Source organism: Leuciscus leuciscus, assembly GCF_965113295.1.
Source record: "Leuciscus leuciscus genome assembly, chromosome: 22".
Lineage (NCBI taxonomy): Eukaryota > Metazoa > Chordata > Actinopteri > Cypriniformes > Leuciscidae > Leuciscus > Leuciscus leuciscus.
Window position 1 is genome coordinate 6,419,266 of NC_138746.1, and position 24,081 is coordinate 6,443,346.

A 24,081-nucleotide genomic window follows, 5' to 3' on the forward strand; every position below is an offset into this window, starting at 1 on the left:
GACAGCTTAAAATGTTATCTGATCTAATAAAAAAAATACAAGACAAACTAAAATATTTTCTAAATAAAATACAATTATTAACTTTTTCATATAAAATAATGGCATTTTTTAATAATTAAATATAAACTCATTTTTGAGTTTTGACTACGAAGACAGGAAAACACAGCTATACAACATAGTTCAAAACATATTAATAATTAGTCATTTCTGAACATTGACTCTCAGTCTTTATTCACCTTTTTCTCATGTTTTCTCAATAGAATTGAGAAAAGTACAGAATATAATAGCATATTTCTAATAGGGGCACATTGTAACGCAGTGTGACAACATGCCCCCGCCTGCACAACTGGGATTTAAACCCAGCTAGTGTCTTCTGCTAGTTAGCAAAGCATTAAAGAACTATCTCAACTGTTAAATAACATATGGGAGATTAAAATAATATCAGATTTGTCTAATTTTAAATAAACACAAAAAATAGAGATGAAAAATTAACTTAAGTAAGAAATGTACTTTTGCTATGGTTTAATAAATGTCAATGGATATGTTCCAAAAAAGATTTTTATTTTGGCACAAATTTTTCTTTATATAGTGTTGATAGTAAATACACCAAGTTTCGTCATGCTAGCATGTGTGGAAGTATTTAAAACAAGTGTGTTACAACTAGCCCCGTGTTACGTTGTGCCCCGCGCTCCCCTACTTTAATATGCTTTGTTTATTAATATAAACAATCATTTAAAATGCACTTTAAAGTAAAAAGTATACTTTTTAAAGCGTGTAAAGAAACAGTCATGAAAGTGTGTGTGTGGGGGGGGGGGGGGGGGGGCAAGAAAATAAGGCAAAATACATGTAGAAAAAAGTCAGAACAGTTCTGTGCAAAGTTTAGTGGATGTAGATTGACCTCAAACCCAAGTTTGTACAATAACAGTATGCTTTAATGAGCTGGATTCCTCAAGCAATGTCTTCTGAGAAGAAATCTTATTCATTGGTATATGATTGCACATTTTCCAACTTCTCCCACTATCTCTCCCTCTCTCTCTCTCTCTCTCTACACACGCACACAAAGGTTTCTCCGGAGTCTTTCCCCTCCCTTCATCTGGCAGTCCGTCACCCCTCCTCCTCCAGCTGCTGATGGTCTGCTCATTCTCCTCAGTGAGAGCACAGCACACACACTCCTTCACAACCAGCCTCCTTCTCTCACATACACTCGTGTATGAAACTTTTCCGGCAGTATGTTCAAAACTGGATATACCCCGAGCAGCACAGATTTCTGGAACATTTGAACAATTTGAGCACTCAGTTGAGGAGAAGGAAGATCAACCAGCATTAAGGTATGAGGTGTGCTTGAATGAGCCACTGAGGAGGGGTTTTTCCTCTTGACACCGAAAGCTACTGAAGTTTTGCACATCAACAATGAGTCTTAAGAAGAGGAAACCAAGCATGGTGTTCAGCTGGCACAAGTCTTTTGCTATCCTTGCTCCTTGGAGGAAAGGTAAGTTGTGTGACTCAATATGCGATCTTTTGCTTTGAATGCATGAAGTCACCCAGTCGGCTCCATGCAACACCTGGATTTGCAGCACAGGTAGTAATTTGTCTGGCTGAGGTGTTGGAGGATATTTAGAAACCTGTAATTTGAACTATGAGTTGTTATCTGCTTGGTTGAACAGTGTTATCTACAAAGAAACATTCATCTAACTATCATCAGATGAGTTCCACAGGTAGTTGGGCTGATGTCATTACAATTAAGTTAACTCTAAAAGCTGAGCTCATATAGAAAACCCACAAGCTTTAGCCACAGACTTTATTATATATACAATGTTGTTTTCAGCTGCAGTTGTAAGTGTTGCTTTGGTGTTAACTAGAAAAACATGTGGCAAAACAAGGGGCAGATTTGTGTTTAATTAGCAAGAAATTCAAATCAAACATCAGCTTAATGAGAAACAATTTATAAACCATTTGTTTTGTTTTAGTGTAAATCACAGAAGCATTTTGTCTAGACTTTATATTATGCAATTGTAGTTGTGATTGTTCAATCTAGGGTTCTTGTTTCAGATGCCTTTCTACACATCATCATATAACCAGAATGTTGAAACAGTTTATGAACATATAGTAAAACCTAAAATATCAGTTATATAAAAAAATTTATTGAGAAATGAATTGAATACATAATCTGTTTCTATTAACTGGGAAAAAAAAAATATGATCAATAAGTTATGACATATCAAAATAAGTTAAGCAATTTTCAACTTTTTGGTTATACAAGATTCAACTCAGTTTAATGTAATTTAAGTTGAAATGACTTAAACATCCAAGTTAATAGTAAATTTAAGGCAGCAACTTTTTTTTTTTGTCTATCATCCATCTATTGGTTTCTGGGCTTATAAAGCATCAGTACATTTCAAAAGAACTAGAGAATACAGAGTTTTGTGTAACTTAAAAAAGTTATAATAAAACATTTATAAACCCTTTTTGGTTGTAATTGGAACCTTGCAAAACAGATATCAATGGGATTGTCTCTCATGTGAATGTTTATGTCTTATACAGACTTAATTAGTTTAATAAGCAGCTGTGAGTCTCAATATATGACAGTTTAGATGATCAGTGTTACCATAGAGGAAGACATTGAGGTAGACAGGTGTTTCAACCTCAAGCAAAACTCACATAAGAAACAGAGTGATATCAGATGTGAATGTTTTAGTGGTGACAGATTCTTGAGAGGGGCTCTTCTCCTCTACTTGAGTTATATTATACGTGACTCATAACTGCAACCAGGCACAGAGTCAAATTCTTCATGCGTAGGATCAGCCAGTGTGTGAAATCACAGACACACATGACTCAGTCAGGTAATACGGATATGAAGCTGTCCTGAAGGGACAAGACGAGAGATGTCACCATTACTGTAGTGACAATCAGATTGAGAGGGTCTCACAGAAAAATAATTCTTCACTGTTGTTTGTCAATTCTGCATTACTTGTACTTGTCATAAGTGGAAAACTGTAAGTAGAAAATCAAATTTGACTCTCTCTTAAAAAAAGGGGATGGGGGAGAAGAGTGGGGTGAGTTTGCCTGAAGGCTTGACTGATGTTACTGCTCCCGCACATTCTTGCCTTATCCTAATTCTGTTAGATAATGAAAGACTGGGCCGTTCAGCTCACATTGATAATGTGCTTCTGGAAAGACTCCTTAGGGTCAAAACCATTGCCTTGGGGGAGCACAGGAAAAAAGCTCTGGCATTGTGATGAGAGAGACAGAGAAGTGTGAGGCACTAAAGGTCTGCTGGCTTTAGATTAGGAAGAAGGGAGAAAAGGTGTAGGGCTGTATTTCACACCTCATCAAACCTGACATCTGGCCTCTGTCACCTCCTTCAGCAAGGAGCAATTCAGGCAGAAAAGGCAATGGATTACAACTTTATTTACAAGCTGGGAATCGTGAATGTGCGGTTTGCCCATAAGAAATTCACCTCAATTATACTAGTTGTTTTTGGGTGTGTTTTTTGCCCCTTGGGAAAAAGAAGTGCACTTGATTGTACTGAATTGCACTTTTAGTGTACTTCAAATCTTAAAAGTATATATTTTAAAAAGCTATACTTGGAGATAATGAAATAAAAGGCAACTTAAGTGTACTTAAGAGTACTGTATGTTTCAGGACTGTTTCTTAACACACTTAAAAAAAATGCTCTAATGCCAAATTAAAGGTTTCTCTTTATAGTACACTTTAAATCATTGTTTTAATAATCTTTTTATTAAAGTTTTCCAAGTTTTAAAGAAGTACACTTATATTGATACGTTGACTTACATACTAAAGCACTTGTGCATACTCGATTATAATTTTAGTCTTAAATTTTAACTAAATTGCAACTTCATTATTACAAATATTCATCATTACAATTGAAATATATGACATACAAGTTTCAATAGAAATGACATTAATGTATATTTTTGCCATAAATTCTTGTCAGAACATATACTTCAAAGACAATATTGTCATTCTAAAGTTACAGATGAACTTAAAGGGTTAGTTCACCCAAAAATGAAAATTCTGTCATAATTTACTCACCCTCAAGTCGTTACAAACCCATAAGACTTTCGTTCATCTTTGGAACACAAATCTTCAAATTTTCTGAAGACTCGACCGCTTTATATGATGAACAGATCAAACCTCATTGGTTCTTGCAGAAGCTCAAACGTTCTGCGTAACACGAGAATGAACCTCATTGGTTCTCTCACATCAAGCGAACTTGTTTGAGCTTCCATTCACCATGATGTGTGAGTTAATGTTTTTATGTGAATAAAAGCCTAAATTCAATCTGTTCATCATATTAAGCAATTGTGTCTCTTCAGAAAATTTGGAATAACCTCTCAATTCATATGGATTAGTTTTACGATCCCTTTATGAACTTTTTGAAATGTCAAAATGGTAGTTGCGCAGCCTGTCAATGAAGGGACAGAAATATCTCAGACTTCATTTAAAATATCTCCATTTGTTTGGAACGACATGAAGGTGAGAAAATGATGCAGATCTTCATTTTCCATTCAACCACTCTAACGGGATGATTTAGCACAAAGGGTGAAAAATAGGTTAAATGTTTAATATAAAAAAAAAAAAAATGTAATACTGATGCAAGTCTTAAACATTTGTATTTATTAAATATAATATATAGATTCCTGTGTTATGGCTTGTAAGGCCAGAACTTCAATGCTATGTTAAAACTGTCCATATATGGATTCTAGCAAACCGATTATTAGCTCACGTGCTCTCGGGGTCATTCAGTCTGGCCACCCATGTGCTAACAGGGTTCTGACATTCTCCTGGCTGTAAAAATAGAAGACCTGCCCTGGCCTGCCTCTGACCTCTCCACCCATAATCACAATGGATGTGTCTACAGACAAGACCGTCCCACTATACTTATCCCACTGCATCCCCTAACAATACTGTCAAATAGCTGAAACTCATTTAGAAAAACGCTGCACTTCAATTCAACAAAAGCTGGGGTTTTTTATGCTAACAACTATTTTTGGTTTACAAATGAAGATTTCTAAACAGAGCTCACTTACCACATTCAGCATGCTAAGTTTTAAGGCATTACTCATGAAAGTAGACAAAATTGATGTATCCAAGACCATTTATCAGTCATGAGCAGTAAATCAGAGTACGTAATATTTATGGCAATGAACACCCTTATAATTATGATAAAATAGGGTGTCTGTCTGCATATGGCTTCAGTTGCACGTCATGTCAGACGTGATGATGTAAAAAGAACTGATGAACCGGTTCAGAGAAATGAATCAGACTTCCCATCACTGTCAAGAGTGCATAGCTGTATATCATCATACTGACTGATGATACTAATAATGCCAGTTAAACTGAGTCTGTAGCCTCTCATTTTGTGTTAGTAAAGCAGAACTCACAAACATAGCAGTGTTGAAAAGTGGTAAACATGAGTGGGTGAGGCCAGATGGAGTAAACATGTTCTTGTCGAAGCTTGTGAATTCTTCACATTTCGTCCCTGTGAATGTTTCTATCGAGGGCCTTTAATGATTGTCACATTCTTCATCTCAAATGAATAGCAGCAACTTTTGGTTATTGAAGCAGACTTTATTTCCTCTCCCTTTCAGGACAGATAATTGACACAATATGTTTTGAGTAGTTATGTCTTGCAGAAATTCTTCAAATTAAATATTTATTAGACTTTGCCTTAAAAACATCACTGACCTATAATATCCATCTGGAAAATATCAGTATTTTTACCTTCACACACTTTACACTGGAGCAGATGATTCCAGGATTCCTGAATGTGAACAGAGTATTTTATCAGCTCAAAAATGTGAGGAACTTGCCAGTTGTACACAGTGAAAAACATTCTCCGCTGACCTAGAAGAAAAACACTACTGCAGGTGGCATGTGACTAACAGCGCTGCTTTAAAAGAGAGAGAAGAAATCAGTGAATAAGAAAATATGCACAAAGCAACCGCAAAAGATTATGGAGGCCCATTTCCGCCACACAAGGAAAAGAAATCATGCTTTGGAAAATAATAATTATGACATAAAAAGGCGAAATTATAACATACTATGTCATAATTTTGAGTCTAAAAATGAAATTATGGCATAAAAAGTCTAAACTATGAGATACTAAGTCATAATTTTGAGATAAAAAGTTTAAATTACGAAATAAAAAATTACGAGATAAAATTATGACATAAAAGTCAAAGTTCTTACATACTAAGTCAAAATAGTTTAAACTGAGTTATAATTATAGATAAGAGATAAAAGTTAAAATGATAACTACAACATAAGTTAAAATTATGAGATAAAACATCATAATTATTACATAAATGAAAACTCTTTTCATGTAATGACTTTTTTTTCTCAATTTTCACTTAGTATGTCATAATTTTGACTTTTTATCTCACAAATATGACAGCATATTGTAATTTCGACTTTTTATCTCATAATGACTTAGTATCTCATAGTTTAGACTTTTTATGCCATAATTTAATTTTTAAGTATCATGATGGACTAAGCAGTATTTTGTCTTATGTGGCATCCAAAGAAGACTGACAAAGACTGTCTGCAAAATGATGTGTCGATATTCCTATAGTGTTGTACCTGCCTTTCACTCCTGAAATAATCCCCCATCAGATTTTTGCAGCCTCCCGAGCGATAAGGACCAGAAATATGTGGGGTTTGATTCCCGCCAACACTATCATTGACCTGTTTTTATTTTCAATGCATTATTCTCTGCAGAATGAAGGACCTTAGCATTACTTACATTCCTGGCTGCCAGGGGCTAGCGAGGGCTTTTTGATCTCTCTTTACAAGCGGCCACGTCTGAGCGATGTTAATTGAAAACCGAGGGGGATTTAGATGCTGACTACTTGCCCCTACTGAGTGGCATCAAAAATGTCCCACCATCAGCAGTTCTGTAGTCTCAGCTGGAGAGCACGGGTGTATGAAAGACTGACCCAATGGGTCGGTCTAATTGACCTGTAGAAGTAAATTAGCTAAAATATTATTCAGGGCCTCACATAGAGAACTCCAATTACTGTATGCTTGGGTTTCATGTTGGGACTGCTTGTAGGTAATTATCGGACAATGTACTGGTTTTTTTTCAGTCTCTTATGTTTCACATTTGCATGGCATGGTGCAGAGTAGCCCACTAATGTAAACTCTGATTAGACTAAAATGCTGCTGTATTTCATGGATGTTTCTTCAGATATTATAGTGTCTTCTTGCACTCAACATGGACAGACACATTACCGTTCCTGGAAACTTGAATTCAACCTAGTTAGCAAAAAAAGGATTAGAGTAATATGAAACAGGACCTGTTTGTTCAACACGATCTCATGAAAGTGCGTTTATAGCACGAATTTAATTTCTCGTGCCATTCATACGGCAACATTTTTTTTTTGCATGCAAATGATACGCATTGTAAACCCATTGGGTAGGATTAGGGGTGTGTAGTGCGTGCGTATTACACGCCATAAAGTGCGTATCATACGCATGCAAAAAAAATTTTTGGCGTATAAATGGTACGAGAAATTTTATGTGGCAAGATATATATATATATTTTCATTTAGATTAGATAAAATTGAACAACGAAGTCTGTTTGTAGTTGATTTTACACGGGAGTTACTGGAGTCCAGGTGTTGTGTACACACATGGGTTTATGAGAAAGGACTGTAAAAACACAGGCACTGATTTGAATGGGAAAAAACCTGGAGCAGAAGCAAAGGTGGTATGAACTCACGTAATTGAAACACTATCAGTGTTTTCACAGTTACTATCCAATCTGAAAAAAAAAAGATAATAAATTATTTTCTCTTAGAACAGATGGGAGTGCTTATTATTAAAAGTGACACAAAAAACACTCTATCGAGCTGGGAATGGCTAAAGTGGCTATTATTGTTATCTTTTTCAAGGCCTCATGAAATAACTTAGCCTACCATATGATTTCTAACCTAACATTGTATCGGTGTGAAGAGTATGTCAAACTTTGAGGTCAAGGCTAAAAGCTGTTTAAAAGCCAATTTCCTCACAGTATGTAAATTAGTGATGCATTTCCTTCTAAAAATATTCAGAATGAATATCCTGTGAATCATCTAATTAACAATTCATTTCCACTCCACTGAGAGCCTCTCGTCACACCTCTTCCTGACAATCAAGATAAAAGCAAAACAAAACAAGAGACAACAAATAAATAAATAAAAAACTAAAAGAGAACTGTGCTATATATATATATATATATTTATTTATTTAATTTGTCTTATTTATCTCGACTGACAAGTGCATGTAAAAGTCCTCCACTTTTTTCAGTTGAAGATGCAAGCACAGACTTTTATTATGGAAACAGTGAGATAAAGAAATTATATGAATGACACCTGAAATGTATTAGATTTCTAATACTATGGAAGAGATGAGCCTCATCATGAAGCTAATGCACAGATCAAAGATTAGAACAGGACAGAACTATATGGCTCTTTGTTGAAAACTGAAGCTAAAGAATGCTTTATAGTGGTGAGATAAGCTCTCTTCTTTCTGCATAGGAAAGCACGTCTGCATACAAATTCTTTTAAATGACTTCAATAATGTGAGCTGAAGTATGCAGTGAAATTTAGCTTTACTACTGTCTCTACACAAGTGAGCATTTTTCTAATACCAATGCTTTAAAGTTGCTACATTTTTTATTTTTTTTTTGCAATTTGAAATATTTTCCCCTATCCCAATTTAATGTTTAGAGACAGATATAAGTCCAGAAGATAGTTGGTTTCCCTGAAAAGTGTAAACATTGTGGCTCTGTGGTGATATTGAAATATTGCTGTTTGTTTGAGCATTTTGTCCAGCCAATGGGAGTGAGTTTGGTTGGGGCAATCTGTTTGGTAGACAGGGGGAGTCTTCTGAAAATAATCATAATTTTTGCATTTCCATCTGGTACTAGTTGCGCATTACAAAATTTCAAAATAACTTTAATAGAGATAATGATTATGGGATTTTATGAACTGATGGTATTTTATGATTTTAATATTGTGAAAGTACAAAATTATTAAAATATTTTTTATTTGTTTTGCAGGTAAAGGGGATATTGTTTTAGAGAATGAAGTTGTACTAACAAAAATGAAGCTCCTCAACAACTTCCCTGAAAAACTACTAAACGTTGAGGATTCCATTTCAACCATCTCCATTTCAATGTCTGAGCAGGATAACAGAGAGCCTCTCCAGGCTGATGAGGTGATCTCCATCCATAGCGCTGCTCCTGATACAACTGTGACTGAATCAAAAACAGACTATCTATCTTCGATTTTTGCTGATTCTGAGCTTCAAAGATTATATAAATTTGAATCTGAGGACTCTGGGGTAGAGATGACTAGTGGAGCAACTTCCCCATCCACCCCAACTGGTTCAGAGCAAAGCTTTGTGGTCCACAGTAGAGGGTCTTCATGTGACTCTGGCAACCTGAACTCTCATGTACCTGCTGACAATCCTCTTGAAGACAGTTCAGTCTTTTTGGAAACTGAACAAATATCTTGTAAATGTGCTGAACAAGATACTCTTACCATTCTGGGAGACAGACGAGAGGATGAGAATGCTGCTGCTGATGATTTAATAGACCTGATAGCAGATTCAGAGAGGTCCGAGGACAGAACCCTGAGGAATACCATGGAGAACTGTGAAGATGAAATTGAAAGCATATCAGCACAGGTGGAAATAACAGGCACTGCAATGGCTGAGGACACGATGTCAAGGAACCAGTGTTCTATTGAAGCTTACGATGGCGAAACAGGACCTGAATTTCAGCAACAGCCTTTGAGGAAAAGCACAACCAGCGACAGCTTGGATGAGTACATGGAAGAGTGCTGCAGGCTAAGTGAGGTATAGCAAGCATTTAAATGTGATTTAAACAAGAACATTATGCTCTTTTTTACCTCACTGCTATGAATTACACAGCATTTATGGGAGAATTATGTTTTCTAAAGATAAGATAAGGTATTTTTCTTCAAAAACAAAGGCGTGTACTGTAAAAACAGTTACAGATATGTAGAAATGTCTATCAAATAGAAGTAAACATCTGGTGTTTACCTATTTTACTGGAAAACAAGGCAAAAATACTGATTAAGATTTTTTTTGCAGTGTGATTAAGAGATCCGCAGTCTAAATAATGTCTTTGAAGTTAAGTTGTTTCATACCCCAGTGAAAATCAGAGTGAAATGCTCTTCCTGTCAATCAAGTTCACAACGATCGTTTACCACTGCTAAACACAACATAATATAATGCTAATTGCATCCAGAAGTTAAGCACTTCACTGACATTATGTGAACTGAAAACAGTCCTGGGCTCTTAAAATGTAAGATGCAAGTGCAGAATGTGAAATTAAGCTGTTTGAGAGATGAAGAGTGTCAGTGAAATGTTCATTGTGAACATGGTAAAATGAATAGCTTCTGTTTACAGTTTAGAAGCACACGCATATCCTTTCTCATTAGCCGTAATGACGGTCTTTCCGCAGCTTGACGTCATCAGCTCATCACTGAGTGTGTATGCTATGACCAAAAAGGAAAACAGGATAAAAGCCTTCCTGTCAGCAGTGTTTCCGTAGAATTTTTTTTCTTTCTAAAGAAACGGCTTCCTTTAGTATTTCTGCTGATTTGTAAAGTTTTTTTCCCCACGAAATGAAAATATAGCACACAAAAATGAGCACACCTCAGCTCGCTTCCAACTGGGTCTAAAACGTTATGAGCTTGTCCACTTTCGACCACTTCCAGGTAGTCGAAAACGCATTCAACCGGATTGCTTCCATATAGTAGACATTTATGTGGTCGAATGTGTTCGAACAGCCACAAAAGACCGACAAACTCTCTGCCTACGGACTTGATGCGTAAACATTATGGGACGCGCACTAACCAGACGGGATTTTAAACTTTGCCGGCTGGAGACCCAAGTTAGGTTTGAAGACGAAAAATGTACCAAGCACAATGTTCTCTCACCATTCCTGATTTCTAACACGCACTCAGTGTTCGGCGTGGTCTTGCGGCTTCCAGAGCAGAAAGCTGATGCTCTCTGTGTGTTTTTCCGTCGTCAATGGGCACGTTCATATGTAAATTGCATGAGCTTATTTTGTCCATTAGATCGAAAGCCCTATAAACCCTCCCCTCGAAGAAATCAGGACATAAGTTGTGGACAAAAGAGACGTATTAAAATGCCAGTGGCCAGTGTGTCTCCCTCGTCTACTTTTGATCCGATCGACCAAAACGCATCTTCATAGCAGGTGTAAACAGGGCCTGAGATGTGTGCTGGAGTACAGTTTTGAGAGCTGAGAGGATGTCCTGCTGTACAGATCTCTCCCCTTTAACGTGGCCGCCACATCACACAGCACCTGTTCATCTGTGTTGAGAGAGCATGCAGATGGCTGAGTCGATTACAGCTGCAACAGCCAGTGCAATGCCTCTCATCTGGACTGTTTCCCTCAGTCCACCATGCTCGTCCAAGCCTCCCTGGATGCATCAAACAGGTGTCAAATAGCTCAAATTACTCACATATTTATCCAAATAATGCCTCTTTGATAGCTCCTAGGTCTTTTGGTGGCCAGTGACTGGACTTTTTTTTTTTTGACGAATGGTCGACTTTATGGGAGCTGCGATGACAGGTAGCCAGGGCGGTAAACTCGGCCCTCATCATCACCTGTCACCACAGCTAATAAGCTAATTCCCTTGCCTGTTAAATGGAGCTCTGTGGCCTGAGGAAGAGGATATTGAAAAAGGACTATGAGCTTTTTTCCCATCCGCTTCAAACATGGCGACTTCAAAGGGCCTCCCTCCTCCTCGTTTCTAATCTGATTTGTTCCCAACTTATGAGGGTAGGAAGGACACAGAGCTACAGTGAAGATTTAACTGTACAGCAGGTGTATGCCAATCACAATAGACTGATTGTTTACTTATAACATATCATCTTTTCTGCACTTATTTAGGGGGAAATTGAGCAAACAGTTCTACGCTTTTAAAGGGATATTTTACTCAAAAATAAAAATAAATCACTTAATAACCCTCATTGTCATTCCAAACCTGTATGACTGTGTCTTTTGTGAAACACAGAAGAAGGTGTTTCAGCATTCCAAACCCCCCATATGTGACATAAACCATGTCACAGTTGCACTTAATAAACCCTTTATACAGCCATAACTCAAAACTCCTTGTAAATAGATGAAAGCATAATCAAATTAGCCAAAATATTTCAGAAATGAATGCACAGGGGGCAGATGCTGTACAACTTCCAGTTCTGTGGAGTCCTGTGAGCTCAAATTATGTGTGGCCCTGAGCAATCAGATATGGACCAGCGAAGAGACAGCTTGTAGAAAGGCTCATTCGCAATATTTAAAGATGGCATTGGGAATTATAAAACATGTAAAAGAGATTTAGACTCTTATATGTTAATCAAATGCATGTGTTCGGCTGGTTGCCAGCTAGCTTGAATATGTTAGTCTCTCTGTATGTGGTATAATGGGACATTAAAAGCATTTTTGTGTCTCAGTTGACGGATGTGTGGAGCAGAGCGAAATATGGTATCAGGGAGGAATGAAGACAGCGTAATTGCTGTTGCCCTTCTGGAGCTCCTCAGCCACCCCCAGGACAGCTACAGCTGAGGAGTTGAATTCCTCAGCTGTAGCACATAAACACAGTCATAACGCCAACATTTCCATAATGCGAGTGTTAGGCTTTAATCTAATGATAGATGAAGCGTGGAGACCGGCGCTGTGTGTGCCACATCTAGCCTCAAACTTTTGGCTGACACTCCGGAATGTGACGTAACAGGTCGTGACACTTAAAGGATTTTCAATGGTTTTCAGATACACAGAAAAACACAGGATATATCAACACATCTAGCAGGACGTCTTTGGATAAATACACAAAGCTTGTTTTGTGAGAGATCATATCAGCCAACAATATTAGTTCTCAGCTTTGTTTAAGGCTCATAACCGCCAGTACAATAAATGAAAATATAGTGCTAACTTCAAGAAGAACACAAGCACCATGTATCTCCCTCAGGATTTAACAGTATCACCCGAGGTCACAGTATTGGGTTGTGATGGGCCGTAAATTAATCTTTAGAAAAAAAAAACAAGTGAACCTGGAATAATCGTCTGACTCTAGAGGAATTATGCGTTGTGTAGTTTTACGACAGCTGTTTCCATCCACCTATTTTTATGCATATTTTGGGATAAAATAAAATACTGAATGGAAACGCCAAGATGTGCATAAATTCTAAAAATGCACATAAAAAAGGTACGCGCTCTATTGATTTTTATCCAATAAGAAAACATGCACACAAACTATGATGGAAACACATTTACTGAATAAATCCCTCGATGCATAACAAAAAAAACGAATGTGACTTGGAGGATGTGGATGTGATTGGATAACTGTCTGGACTAACCAGTGGAAGCATCGCATCGCATTGAACCAAACGCATCGCACAGCATCTCAAATGTTGGTTTGATCATTCTGAAATGCCTGAGCCAAAGTCTATCATCTGAATGATGTGTTTTAATTCCCTCTCAGAAGCATCTCTCATCACGCTTCATCTGCGCATTTATGATTTAGGATAAAAGAGCCAGTATTTCTTCCCCGATTCCAGCAACTTCCATTTTTGTTACAGATGTTTTGCGCCAATTTCCCAGGAAGTGACCATTTTTGTTCTCTCTAAATCTCATCTAATCAGCTTCTATATCTATATGTTGAACTCACCATTGTTTTCAATGTTCTTGGTTACCACCATAAAAATCCATAGATACCTTTTCCTATATCTCGGAATACACATCTGGTTCCTCATTCCTCTCCAGTTGTGTCATATTTAGTATTGCTTTAAAACAGACCCAGTGAAATATTTCAAATAAAAAAGGATTATTTTCTCAGACACGCCTGAATAGGTTTATAATATCTTCCCTCATATACAGAGCTTATGTAATTAGAAAAATATTGTTTTTGCAATCCAACCCAGAGGCATATGCACAATTGTTTTCCCCAGTTTGTTTTGATCTTCAGTGTACGGTTTAAAAACCACATCCTCACAGCAGAAAGAGCTAAATCATCAATAACCACAACGTCAAGCTTAAGTGTTAACAGCTTTATAGAAAATCATCTCCATGTTTTTTTTTGTGTATAAGAAAACATTCCCCGCTTTGTTTCAGGGTTTGTGCAGAAACGCACATGAGAAACGCAGATCTTTCACAATGAGAAGAGAATCAGGGGGAGAAAGGGAGTGGTGCTTTCCCAAACATTTGTGTCTTCCCTTCTCCTGGGTCACTAGGGATCCTGGGCAAGGGGAAGCAGATAAGATCTGTCATGTTTCTGCAGTCATAAAGGCCTGGAACAATTACTTTCCTTTGGCTACCCCACATCAAGCATCAGTGCTGGTTGCTGCTTTATGAGAGAGCACCTGGTTGTGAGCCACCTGTCTACAAATGTGTAGAGAAAGACTGTAGTTATTGTACATGATTAAGCAAGTCCAAGCCTGAAAGAGCCTCAAAGAGACACTTTAACAAGTTTTGTTTACTTTAACAAGGTCTTGTATAATTTTAGGTGTAAAAAAGTTACAGAGTATAAGTAGACATCAAATTAAATGAAATGTCTTATATGATCCATCTAAATCAAATATGTTAAGTGTGATAGTGCAGTGTTACTAGAGAAGCATGAGAAAAGTTCATGTTCAAGGGAGCAGAAGCGTGACCTGCCGAGGATCTCACACTCTTTCTGAGGAAACGAGTGATGTCAGCTCCTAGTATTTCATATCTCCGTCATGTCCTCTATTGTTTAGCCCCTGTGTTTCCATTAACGCTGGGCTTTGGGACTGGGATTGGACGCAAGTGGCACGGAAAAGCTTTCGGGGTGGAAAAGCCCGAGACCTGAACTCACATCCTGCTTTTGTTGGGACACTTTTTGGAATGTTGATGATTGTATAAATATTTGTTCAAAATTTCCTTTGAATTTTTTACAACAACGTGAGCATCTGCAGCTACAACCAAAGATGGAAGGATGAGTCAACAAATAAGCAATAGGAACCGGATCTAACACGTTTCCTAATGATAAATCACACATTTAAACTAGTTACCTTCAGTTTCAAAAGCAAAAGAAAATTCAAGCTTTTAGTTGTGTGGGGTCCAAACACTTGAGACTTGGATTTTTTTCTTTTTTCTTTCATAAAGCCATTTCATTATGCAACAGTATGTTTCCACCCAAAGTTGCGAATTATGTTTCCATCCACAAATTGGAATATCGCATAAAACATTTGCGAATGAAGCACCGTTTCCATCCAGTGAGTCGAAGAAAGCAAAATCGTCACTTCCTGATAAACTGGCACTAAATATCACTAAGAAAAGTAGGAGAAGCCACTGTATATAATCATTTTTGTATATAATAAATGTCTTGCATCTCAGAGCGTGCAGATGAAACTCAATAAACGTGTTATCTTGCTATTGGAGGCAGATGCTGCTGTTTGAGAACCCAGTCTTGTAAGGGTTCTGGGAGGTAATTATACCGAACCACTTTGACGAAAGGCTTTGCTCAGGCATTTCAGAACAACCAAAACAGCATGTCAGATGTGGTGCAAAAAGATCTGTCCGCTGGTTAGTCCGGATATGCCGTCCCATCTCGCAAAATCACATGATTTTTTTTTGATGCGCATCGAGGAATTTATTTGGTAAATTAATTTACATTGTAGTTTATGCTCATGTTCCGACTCAAACGAGCTCATGCGCTCTTTACGCACATTTTTTAGAATTTATGCACATCTTGGTGTTTCCATCCAGCAGTTTTTAAGCGATATCCCAAAATGCGCATAAAATAAGTGGATGAAAACATAGCTAGTGTCAGTATTGGTTAAAAAAATGAATGATGTACAGTTGTCTAATGATAGCTGGTCTCCAGGAATGTGTCAATTTGTTTAATGAAATGCAGCGGACTAGTTGGCAAACTCTTTCTTAGACCATCTTGTTCATCTAAACTTGTTTCCAGAGCTGTGATAAATCCTATTAATGATTCCATTGAGATACTTGCTGATTCCAGAAAAATACTTTTAGTGTTAAATAATGGGTGGAGATCATGGTGCTTATCAGTTTAAGACCCTCTGGTTCACCTGAACACCTGGAATGATCTTTATCAGTTACTGTGGGAACCTTTGCTTTGTTCTGTGCTCATTAGCCCATCAAATGAGCCATTGGCTTTCAAACAATAGGATACAGTTCACACTGTTCTTGTTGACTTATTTAACAAAAGTCGCTTAACCCCCTATAGTGTACATAAACATCTCAGATAATCCCCTTATTTAGAGCCCACCTATTGTCCAGAGATGGGTGGGGGGTCCTTACCTAAGGGAACAGTCCCAGCCAGCGTGAATATGTTTACAGACCCCCATTTTTACATTGTTTTATGAAAATTGAAATAAAATGAGTAGTTAACCGTAATGATTTTTCTCTTTGTCTCTGTCTTGACAACCAGGTGAACCAGGCCAATCAGTCCAACCCACTGGGCTCAGGACTGGGGTACCTAGAGCACATCTGCCAACTTATAGAGAAGATCGGTCAGCTACAGGAACACAACCTCCGACTACAGAAACAGATCTGTGGCCTGCAGAAGGATGGCCGAGTGATCAAGACTAAAGAGGTATTAATCGCCTGCCAGTTTTCATCTTTATAAGCTTGGCCCGGAGAATAAAAAAAGTGTAGATCAAGTTTTGAAAACATACTTCTCAATTTGAAACTGGTTAAAGACATTGCTGTAGGTCTGGGTTTGAAAGATGAGGTCTTGGAATTACAATTTGTTGTGGGTCAAAGCCCCATATTGATGCCTGGGGCAAAGGATTATTGATTCATACTGCGTCAATGTAAATCCAGGTCTTTTGAGTGGGGTTTAGGGGTTTTCAGTCATGACGGATAAAAGTGTATTTAATAAACAGAGCTGCTGGGTTCAGCCCTTTTCGACCCGCACACAGATGGGGTATTCGTTTCAAAAGACCTGATGTCCCCTCACATGGATTTCATTTGTTTTTATGCGTCCCATGTTGACATAATTCAGGACGAAAGTCTTTTCCTGTGTCTTTGTTTAGTGGGTCATTGAGAGAAGCTCTCTCAGTCATGAAATGCATTTTGTTTGATGAAAGGCCTGATTGAAAAGCAGATGAGTATTGATTTATACCTAACAAAAATAAATTTGCTAAACAAAATATGGTTAAAAAAATGGCAAACAGAAAGGTTTATGTCAGGTCACACTTTAGATTAGGGTCCAATTCTCACTATTAACCAATTATTAACTATGACTTTTACCTCAATAAACTCTTTACTGCTTATTAATAGTTAGTAAAGTAGTTGTTAAGTTTAGGTATTGGGTAGGATTATGGATGTAGAATATGGTCATGCAGAATAAGGCATTAATATGTGGTTTATAAGTACTAAACAGCCACTATCTTAGTAATATGCATGCTAATAAGCAACTAGTTAATAGTGAGAACTGGACCCGGCACTAAAGTGTTACCTTATGTCATTTAGCAGTTTTTTACTGCAAAATGCCAACATGTGAATGAATTCTGGTAAATCATAAAGCTGTTCAGATTCAATTGAGTTACCAATGTGGAACCCATAAAAACTCAGCAAACGTGCTTGAACAAGAACAAGAGTGCACCTGGCTTGAATGTTATCAGCCAAAAGCCACAGGAAAAACCTAACACTTTTACAACGTTTTGTATAAAGTAATGGATGTTTTTCTAACATGTCGGCCTTTGTTTTTCCCTTTGGATTTGTACCTCTCCTGAATTAGTAACATAGCTCCAAAATATTGAGACCAGGAAGGGAGCTTGTCTTTGTTGAATGCGGATGCAAGTTAGAAAGCTGGGCGCAACCCCCAGAAATGGGATAAAGCCTATATACTAACTCTTTCCCCGCCAGCATTTTTTAAAAACGTTTACGAGACCCCCAGAATATTTTATTTTATGAAAATCTGAACATGCAATAAATCAAAAGAAAGAACAGAGGCTTTGCTTAAAAAACAAAACAAAACAAAAAATACAAACAAACAAAATTTTATTCTAGCTTAATGCATTTTTTTTCTCCATAAAATAAAAAACATCATTTTGAACAAAAAGCTGTCCGTATCGGATTCAGAATGATGATCAAACGTAGATAGTAGATAGCTTCCATATACCCCTTCATGGGTCAACATTTAATTTGGTAACATTAGGCAGTTTTGATTTATATGTGGTTTAATGTTTGATGATAGAGTTAGTTAGTTAAAATTTTCTTTTTCTTTTTTAATGACTTTTATACTTTTAACAAAAGTGACATTGACAAAATCTATAGGAAATCCATCTGGGCCCTAATGCTCAAAATAATTAATTGGCTTGAATAAGGTAAACCTAAATTCAAAAAACTTTTATGAGTATTTAGAAATTTATTTTTGTTTTGAGTTCACAAAACTGACACATTTTAAGTAATCTGAATTGTTCCATTGTTTTGAGTTTTATGAACTTGTCTTTATGTCTTTTAATTAAGACAAACTTAAATTTAACTGAAACTGGGCTGGGATATTCTATTTTCCAGCATGCTTTGCCATGACACTCGCAGTCGTAAGGGAGGGTAAATGCTCAAATTAAGTGTTACTGTATATAATGTTTGTTTGTACAAGATTAATGTAAAGTGGGCGATAGTGTTTCATATTTTGCCATGCTAATTTAGATGTTTCTGTTTGGTTCTATGTGGTTTTTATTTCAAGTTAAGAGCCATTCAAATGTATAAGTACAAAATAAAAATCTGCCAGTTCTGCTTACTTAAACTTTGAATTTCTCAACTTAAAAAAATTGACGTAATCAGTTACCTCACACTTTTTGAGTTTTGCCAACTTATTCGGGTTTACAGAGGGGGCATTAAGCATGTCCAGGCCTAGTACCGCCACAGATAAGCAATGCTTATACCGTATAACAGTAAAAATATGGATTGCCGGGAAATTCCGCCAAAGGCAGGGAAATAGTTCAAAGGAAAAGAATTGAAAATGTCCCAAATTTATTCATGACATTCATTTATTTAGCTAATTATGTATTTTTAAATATTTTCAAAATAAAATCAGTAAATCACAGAATATCAAATCCTGTACAATACTCAAATCCTTGTGTGCATAGTGCAATAGCCAGTGAAACTGCTATAGGTTGAGAGAATACTTTCATTGTTGTGGGAGGTTTTAATATCACTCTGTGTTCTTGTTTTTTTCTATTACTGTACGTGATGGAGGATAAAACCCATTTTTATAATTCCTGAGAGAAATTTGCTAACGTATTTAATAAACCTTCCCCTTTGCCAGTCCTTCACCCCAGTCTCTTCTCTCTAGTGCTTTGCTTACTGACTAAAAGGCTGTGACAGTATATTGCGTAGACGTCTTCCTGACCTCTGGATGCTGTGCTGTTGGATGAGAACAGTTTTGTTCATGGTTTTTCAGAGAGTCAACTCTAAACTGGCTCTGTCAGGTCGGGCCCTGGGGCCAGAAAAGACTTTACATGGTCACAGTGAGTGAGCTCAGTGGGGAGCCTGCTCTTCAAAGTCATCAAAGAAAGCACGAGAGAAAGAGGGGCAAAAGAAAGGAGGACATTTTAAAAAATGTTATTTTTTACAGAAACCATGCATGCGTGCTTGCATGAAATATTTTTGCCTTAGTTTTAGGTTTGGGAATCACTTTTTCTCAGAACTGGTTCCAACTGGTCAAAAGACTAAAAGATTCATCCAACACAATCTCACGACTATTTTGATTTGTTGCAACTTCGTATAAATCCATAAAAAACGCATGTGTACGTTTATGTACGATATGCTCTCCTCCCACTGAGGGGTATAGGTTTAGGGATGGAGCTTCATCATTTTTTCATACAAATTATACATTTTCACACAAATCCAACCTTTTTTTTTCCTGTGAGATCGGGGGAAGATTTGAGTGTGTGTACGCCAAAATCCACGCCAACGTTCATATTTATAAAAATGGTCTTTGATGTGGAAAAGTGCTTAGTGCCACGTCAGGGTCTAAGCAGATGTACACACTGTTCCTTGTGGCAGAGAGTCGGAGTATTGCAGGTATTTGGAAATCTAAGCAATTCTTGCAACTCACCATTCTCAAATAAAGGATTTGGACGTTGACTAGTGCTCTTTTATACGTTAATGACATTAATTAGGGGGCGTTTAGAAGACAAGAGATCTGAAACCATTCAGCTGTGCACTGATCATTTGCGATTCATAGATTTTACTTTTAGAAGAGACATATGCAGGTTTTTTCTCTGAATCACACATAAGCACATTTGAAAAATGATCGCAAGATCAAATGTAGGATGTTTTTTTTTGTGCTCATTTTATAAATAAGGCCCCAGGTTGATACAATTTAAACTTATGAAATATCTCTGAATCAGTCAAACAACTTGTTCACTCAGTGAAATGCTCTGTAGTAAAAGTAGAGGAATCGTCAAGGAATCAAATATTTTTCAGTTGAATGTCAATTATCAAATTCTTAATTCCTTAAAATTCCAAGAAGAAAAACTGTGACACATGAATAGTTTATGGACCACACGGTGTGATCTCCCTGGGTCTTCGATTCCCTGGGCTGTGTGTGTCTTTGGAGAACAAGCAACAGGCAGAAACATGCTGTTACACACATCAAAAGGCAGGGGAACTCCTGAAACGTGTCTCAGTCTCCACTATAATGGACCAAGCTGTCTCGCCAGTCTCCTCTCTGGCTGTTTTACCCACCTACCCCTAAACCCACACAGGATGCTTTCATCTGTACTCATAAAAAGCATTCAGGACTCAAACAAAATGCAGTTACCACCATTGTAGTGTCCTCTTAATCTCTTGTTAGTCATACATGTTGATCTCTTTAGTTATCAGCCGTGACCAAACCGATCAAAAGATGTGTTGAAGGATCTGGTGTTTTGGTTTATGGGACATTTAAGGTGAATTCTTTCTTTAAGGAGAGTCCATGTTCAATGCTCATGCTTCTTTCTTCTCAAATACATCAAAAGATCTTTATGATGCATTGATACTTACAGAGGAATCAGTGTTCAGTGTTCAGCAAGTCTTTGCTCTCAGTGCCAACAACAACAAAATCCTTAGCAAACAGATCCACCATGACATCCTCACCTCATCAATCAGAAAGCGTTTACCATGCAAATACAGATGTAATGGAAACAATAGGATAATCTTGGGTAAACAGATTTTGGGAAACATCTTATCACTTACACGAAACACTGTCATGTGAATTTCAGAGGCTTAAAACTCTAAAACTTTTTTTTTCTTCTAAAAAGCATAGGTTCTTATATTTTTAATATTGTGTATTAATATGCATAAGTCATATCTACTACACTGCACATCTGGTTTGGAAAAGAATGTGTAACTATAAGAAAGATTGGTGGAAATGACACCAGCAGATTTCAGCTGTTGAGGTGGTGCAAATGATGATGTGGGATACATGAGGAAAATGCTTAAAATAGTGACCCATATTAAGACATTTCCCAAAGGAAAAGCAAAATCAGGGTCATTTTGATTTTGTCTCATGATTTAACTGTTGAGAGTGAATTTGAACTGTAGAGCAAATGGAGACTTTTGCTTCTCAATATGAACTTAAACTTTCTCATCAAATTCTTTCAAGACCTAATTACCTGAGCTCTTATCATCATTTTATAGCTATTATAGCGATTATTTTCTATTACACAGAATGTGTAATAGAAAAAAAAGAGACTCAAGTGAAGATGACTTTCTCACAAGATATTTTAGAAGTAAACCTTGATGTTTAAATGAAATATGACTGATATTTCCATGAAAAGAGTAACCTTTAAGAAGAACAGTTACTATATGATCTATATCACAGCTGGATAAATTTTGTCATGTAAGATAACGATAACATCAGATAACATAGAAATTAACCATATTTTTAATGTAACATTTATGTAGCCGCAAGAAAACCCAAAATATACTGAAATAAAAATCTATTCACATAGATTTTGTCAGTGAATGGACGTGTTTGAGGGCTTCGGTAATTTTACACTTGTATAAATCTGAACCAGATGTCTAATCTACGGGCCAAGTATGTGCTATCATCCTTGACCCATGGGCGTGAACATCAACAAATTGAATTTAGATTTCATGCAGTGAACTATTTTGAGTGCTCTTCTATCCCAAATGACCACATTTTAATTTGTTTTGGAGCATTTTATCTATACAAAACAAAAGCTTTACAAATGTGTACATTTACAATGTATGCATATGCATTCATAAATAGATATCTAACAAAATGAATAAATAAAATGGCCTCAATATTATATGTATGAGACAAATTCTCAATTCAAACTCTTTTTCAGGACTTTTTCATACACCACTGCAGCTGTGGAGCCGCCAGCTTGGCCTTCCAAGAGCTCAAGAGACACTTTCACAGTGATCACTACAGCCTAACAGCATCAAGCAGCACGCTGTCTGACCTGACCACAATCCCTGAGGTCACGCGCATCCCCCTCAGGACAGGCGTGAGAGGTCAGTGTGTAAACACACCTGGAGTCATACATACAGGGATACGATTAATCTGTGTTTACATTGACAAATGCTGATGATTGGTTTGAAAAAGCCATGGATGAAAGTTCAAAAATGTTTTGAAGTTTGAATATTATAGAAGATTATGTAAATAGACAGACAGACCTATCTATCTATCTATCTATCTATCTATCTATCTATCTATCTATCTATCTATCTATCTATCTATCTATCTATCTATCTATCTATCTATCTATCTATCTATCTATCTATCTATCTATCTATCTATCTATCCATCTATCTAGATAACCCCCTCTAAGTGTCCCGCATATAAACCCTTGCTGTCCACGTAGCACTAAAGTCATGTTTTTCCTGGTTGCTTTCCTTCCATCTCATGTTCCATCAGGTGGGTGGGCGACCAAACATTAGTCTCTGGAGAAATGGGAAATGAACACTTTTAGTGATAGGTGGAATTTCTGGAATTCCATATAGAGAGAAGAAGCATATCTCAGGGATTCTGGGAATTTTTGAGGGCGGGAAAACAGAGCTTATGTATGTTTCAGTATCTATATGCACCACACCCTTCAGAGGACATGGAGTTAAGTCATAGATCACCAATTCACAAGAGTACATAGTCATTTCTTCTCATAGAGAGAACTATTTACGAGCATGTTTTCTCCTGTACAGATGGTGAGATGGGCTGTCAACCTGCTCTTCCCGTTTGGAAAAGGGGTCTGAATCGAAGAAGCTACACAGAGGGAGAAGCCAAGTACCTGAGCGACAGCGCTGAGGTCCTCTCTGCTCCTCATAGACGGGTGAGGCAGTTGAATTTCAGCACACTGAATCACTTTCACAAACACACATCTCTCAACACTCAGGGGAAGTGGATTATAGTGAATGTTTGGTCAAGCCTCTCTGTCTCATGCATCGGTTTACTCATTAAATGACTCTCGATTGTGGTAGTTTAGTCAACAGAAAATGAAAATGAAGCTGCTCAGGAATGCAAGTAGAGCCAGTTGGAACTGTTAGTCACATTAGCGACAATTATTTAGATGACAAAGCATTCCACTTCAGGGATGTGGAAATGATGACATAAGAGGGATAGTTAAGCACAACTGTATATTTCATTAACTGATAAATCATGTTAATATTCCAAAAGTACTAAAATCTGTTTTGTAACTTTAAAGAACTTAAAAAAAGGTGGTGAAGAGAAAGCCACATGATGAATCAAAGTTAATCACAAGTAGCTTTTTTCACAAGCTTAAGTAAATAATAATTATATAAAAAGTGCATGGTGTCATATACAAAAATACAAAACACCATCATGGTAACACACGACACTAAAAGGCTATAATGCAATAATAATTTAACAACACAAGATGTAACAAAACCTTAATTTATATAACTGATAACAAAAAAACTAAGAAGAAACATCAAATGTAAAGTGTCATACATATAATTCTGGGAATGTCAATTACAAAATGATCACTTCTACAAACTGTACATACAACTGTGTAAAATTACATCAAATTTCCCATTAGATCCATTTCAGTTTTTCGCCA

At 37.0% G+C, this 24,081-nt stretch overlaps 1 protein-coding gene across 1 annotated transcript in view; it reads left to right on the top strand.

Annotated features, from left to right (window-relative positions):
- The first annotated feature begins 1,102 nt into the window (after positions 1–1,102).
- Positions 1,103–24,081, top strand: part of LOC309486172 (uncharacterized protein) — a 29,983-nt gene continuing 7,004 nt past the window's right edge. Inside the window, exons 1-5 of the mRNA XM_082153401.1 lie at positions 1,103–1,489; positions 9,065–9,864; positions 16,476–16,640; positions 22,354–22,522; positions 23,207–23,334. Of these exons, the coding sequence (XP_082009527.1) occupies positions 1,411–1,489; positions 9,065–9,864; positions 16,476–16,640; positions 22,354–22,522; positions 23,207–23,334 (1,341 nt within the window). The 5' untranslated portion in view covers positions 1,103–1,410. The remainder of the gene's footprint in view (positions 1,490–9,064; positions 9,865–16,475; positions 16,641–22,353; positions 22,523–23,206; positions 23,335–24,081) is intronic.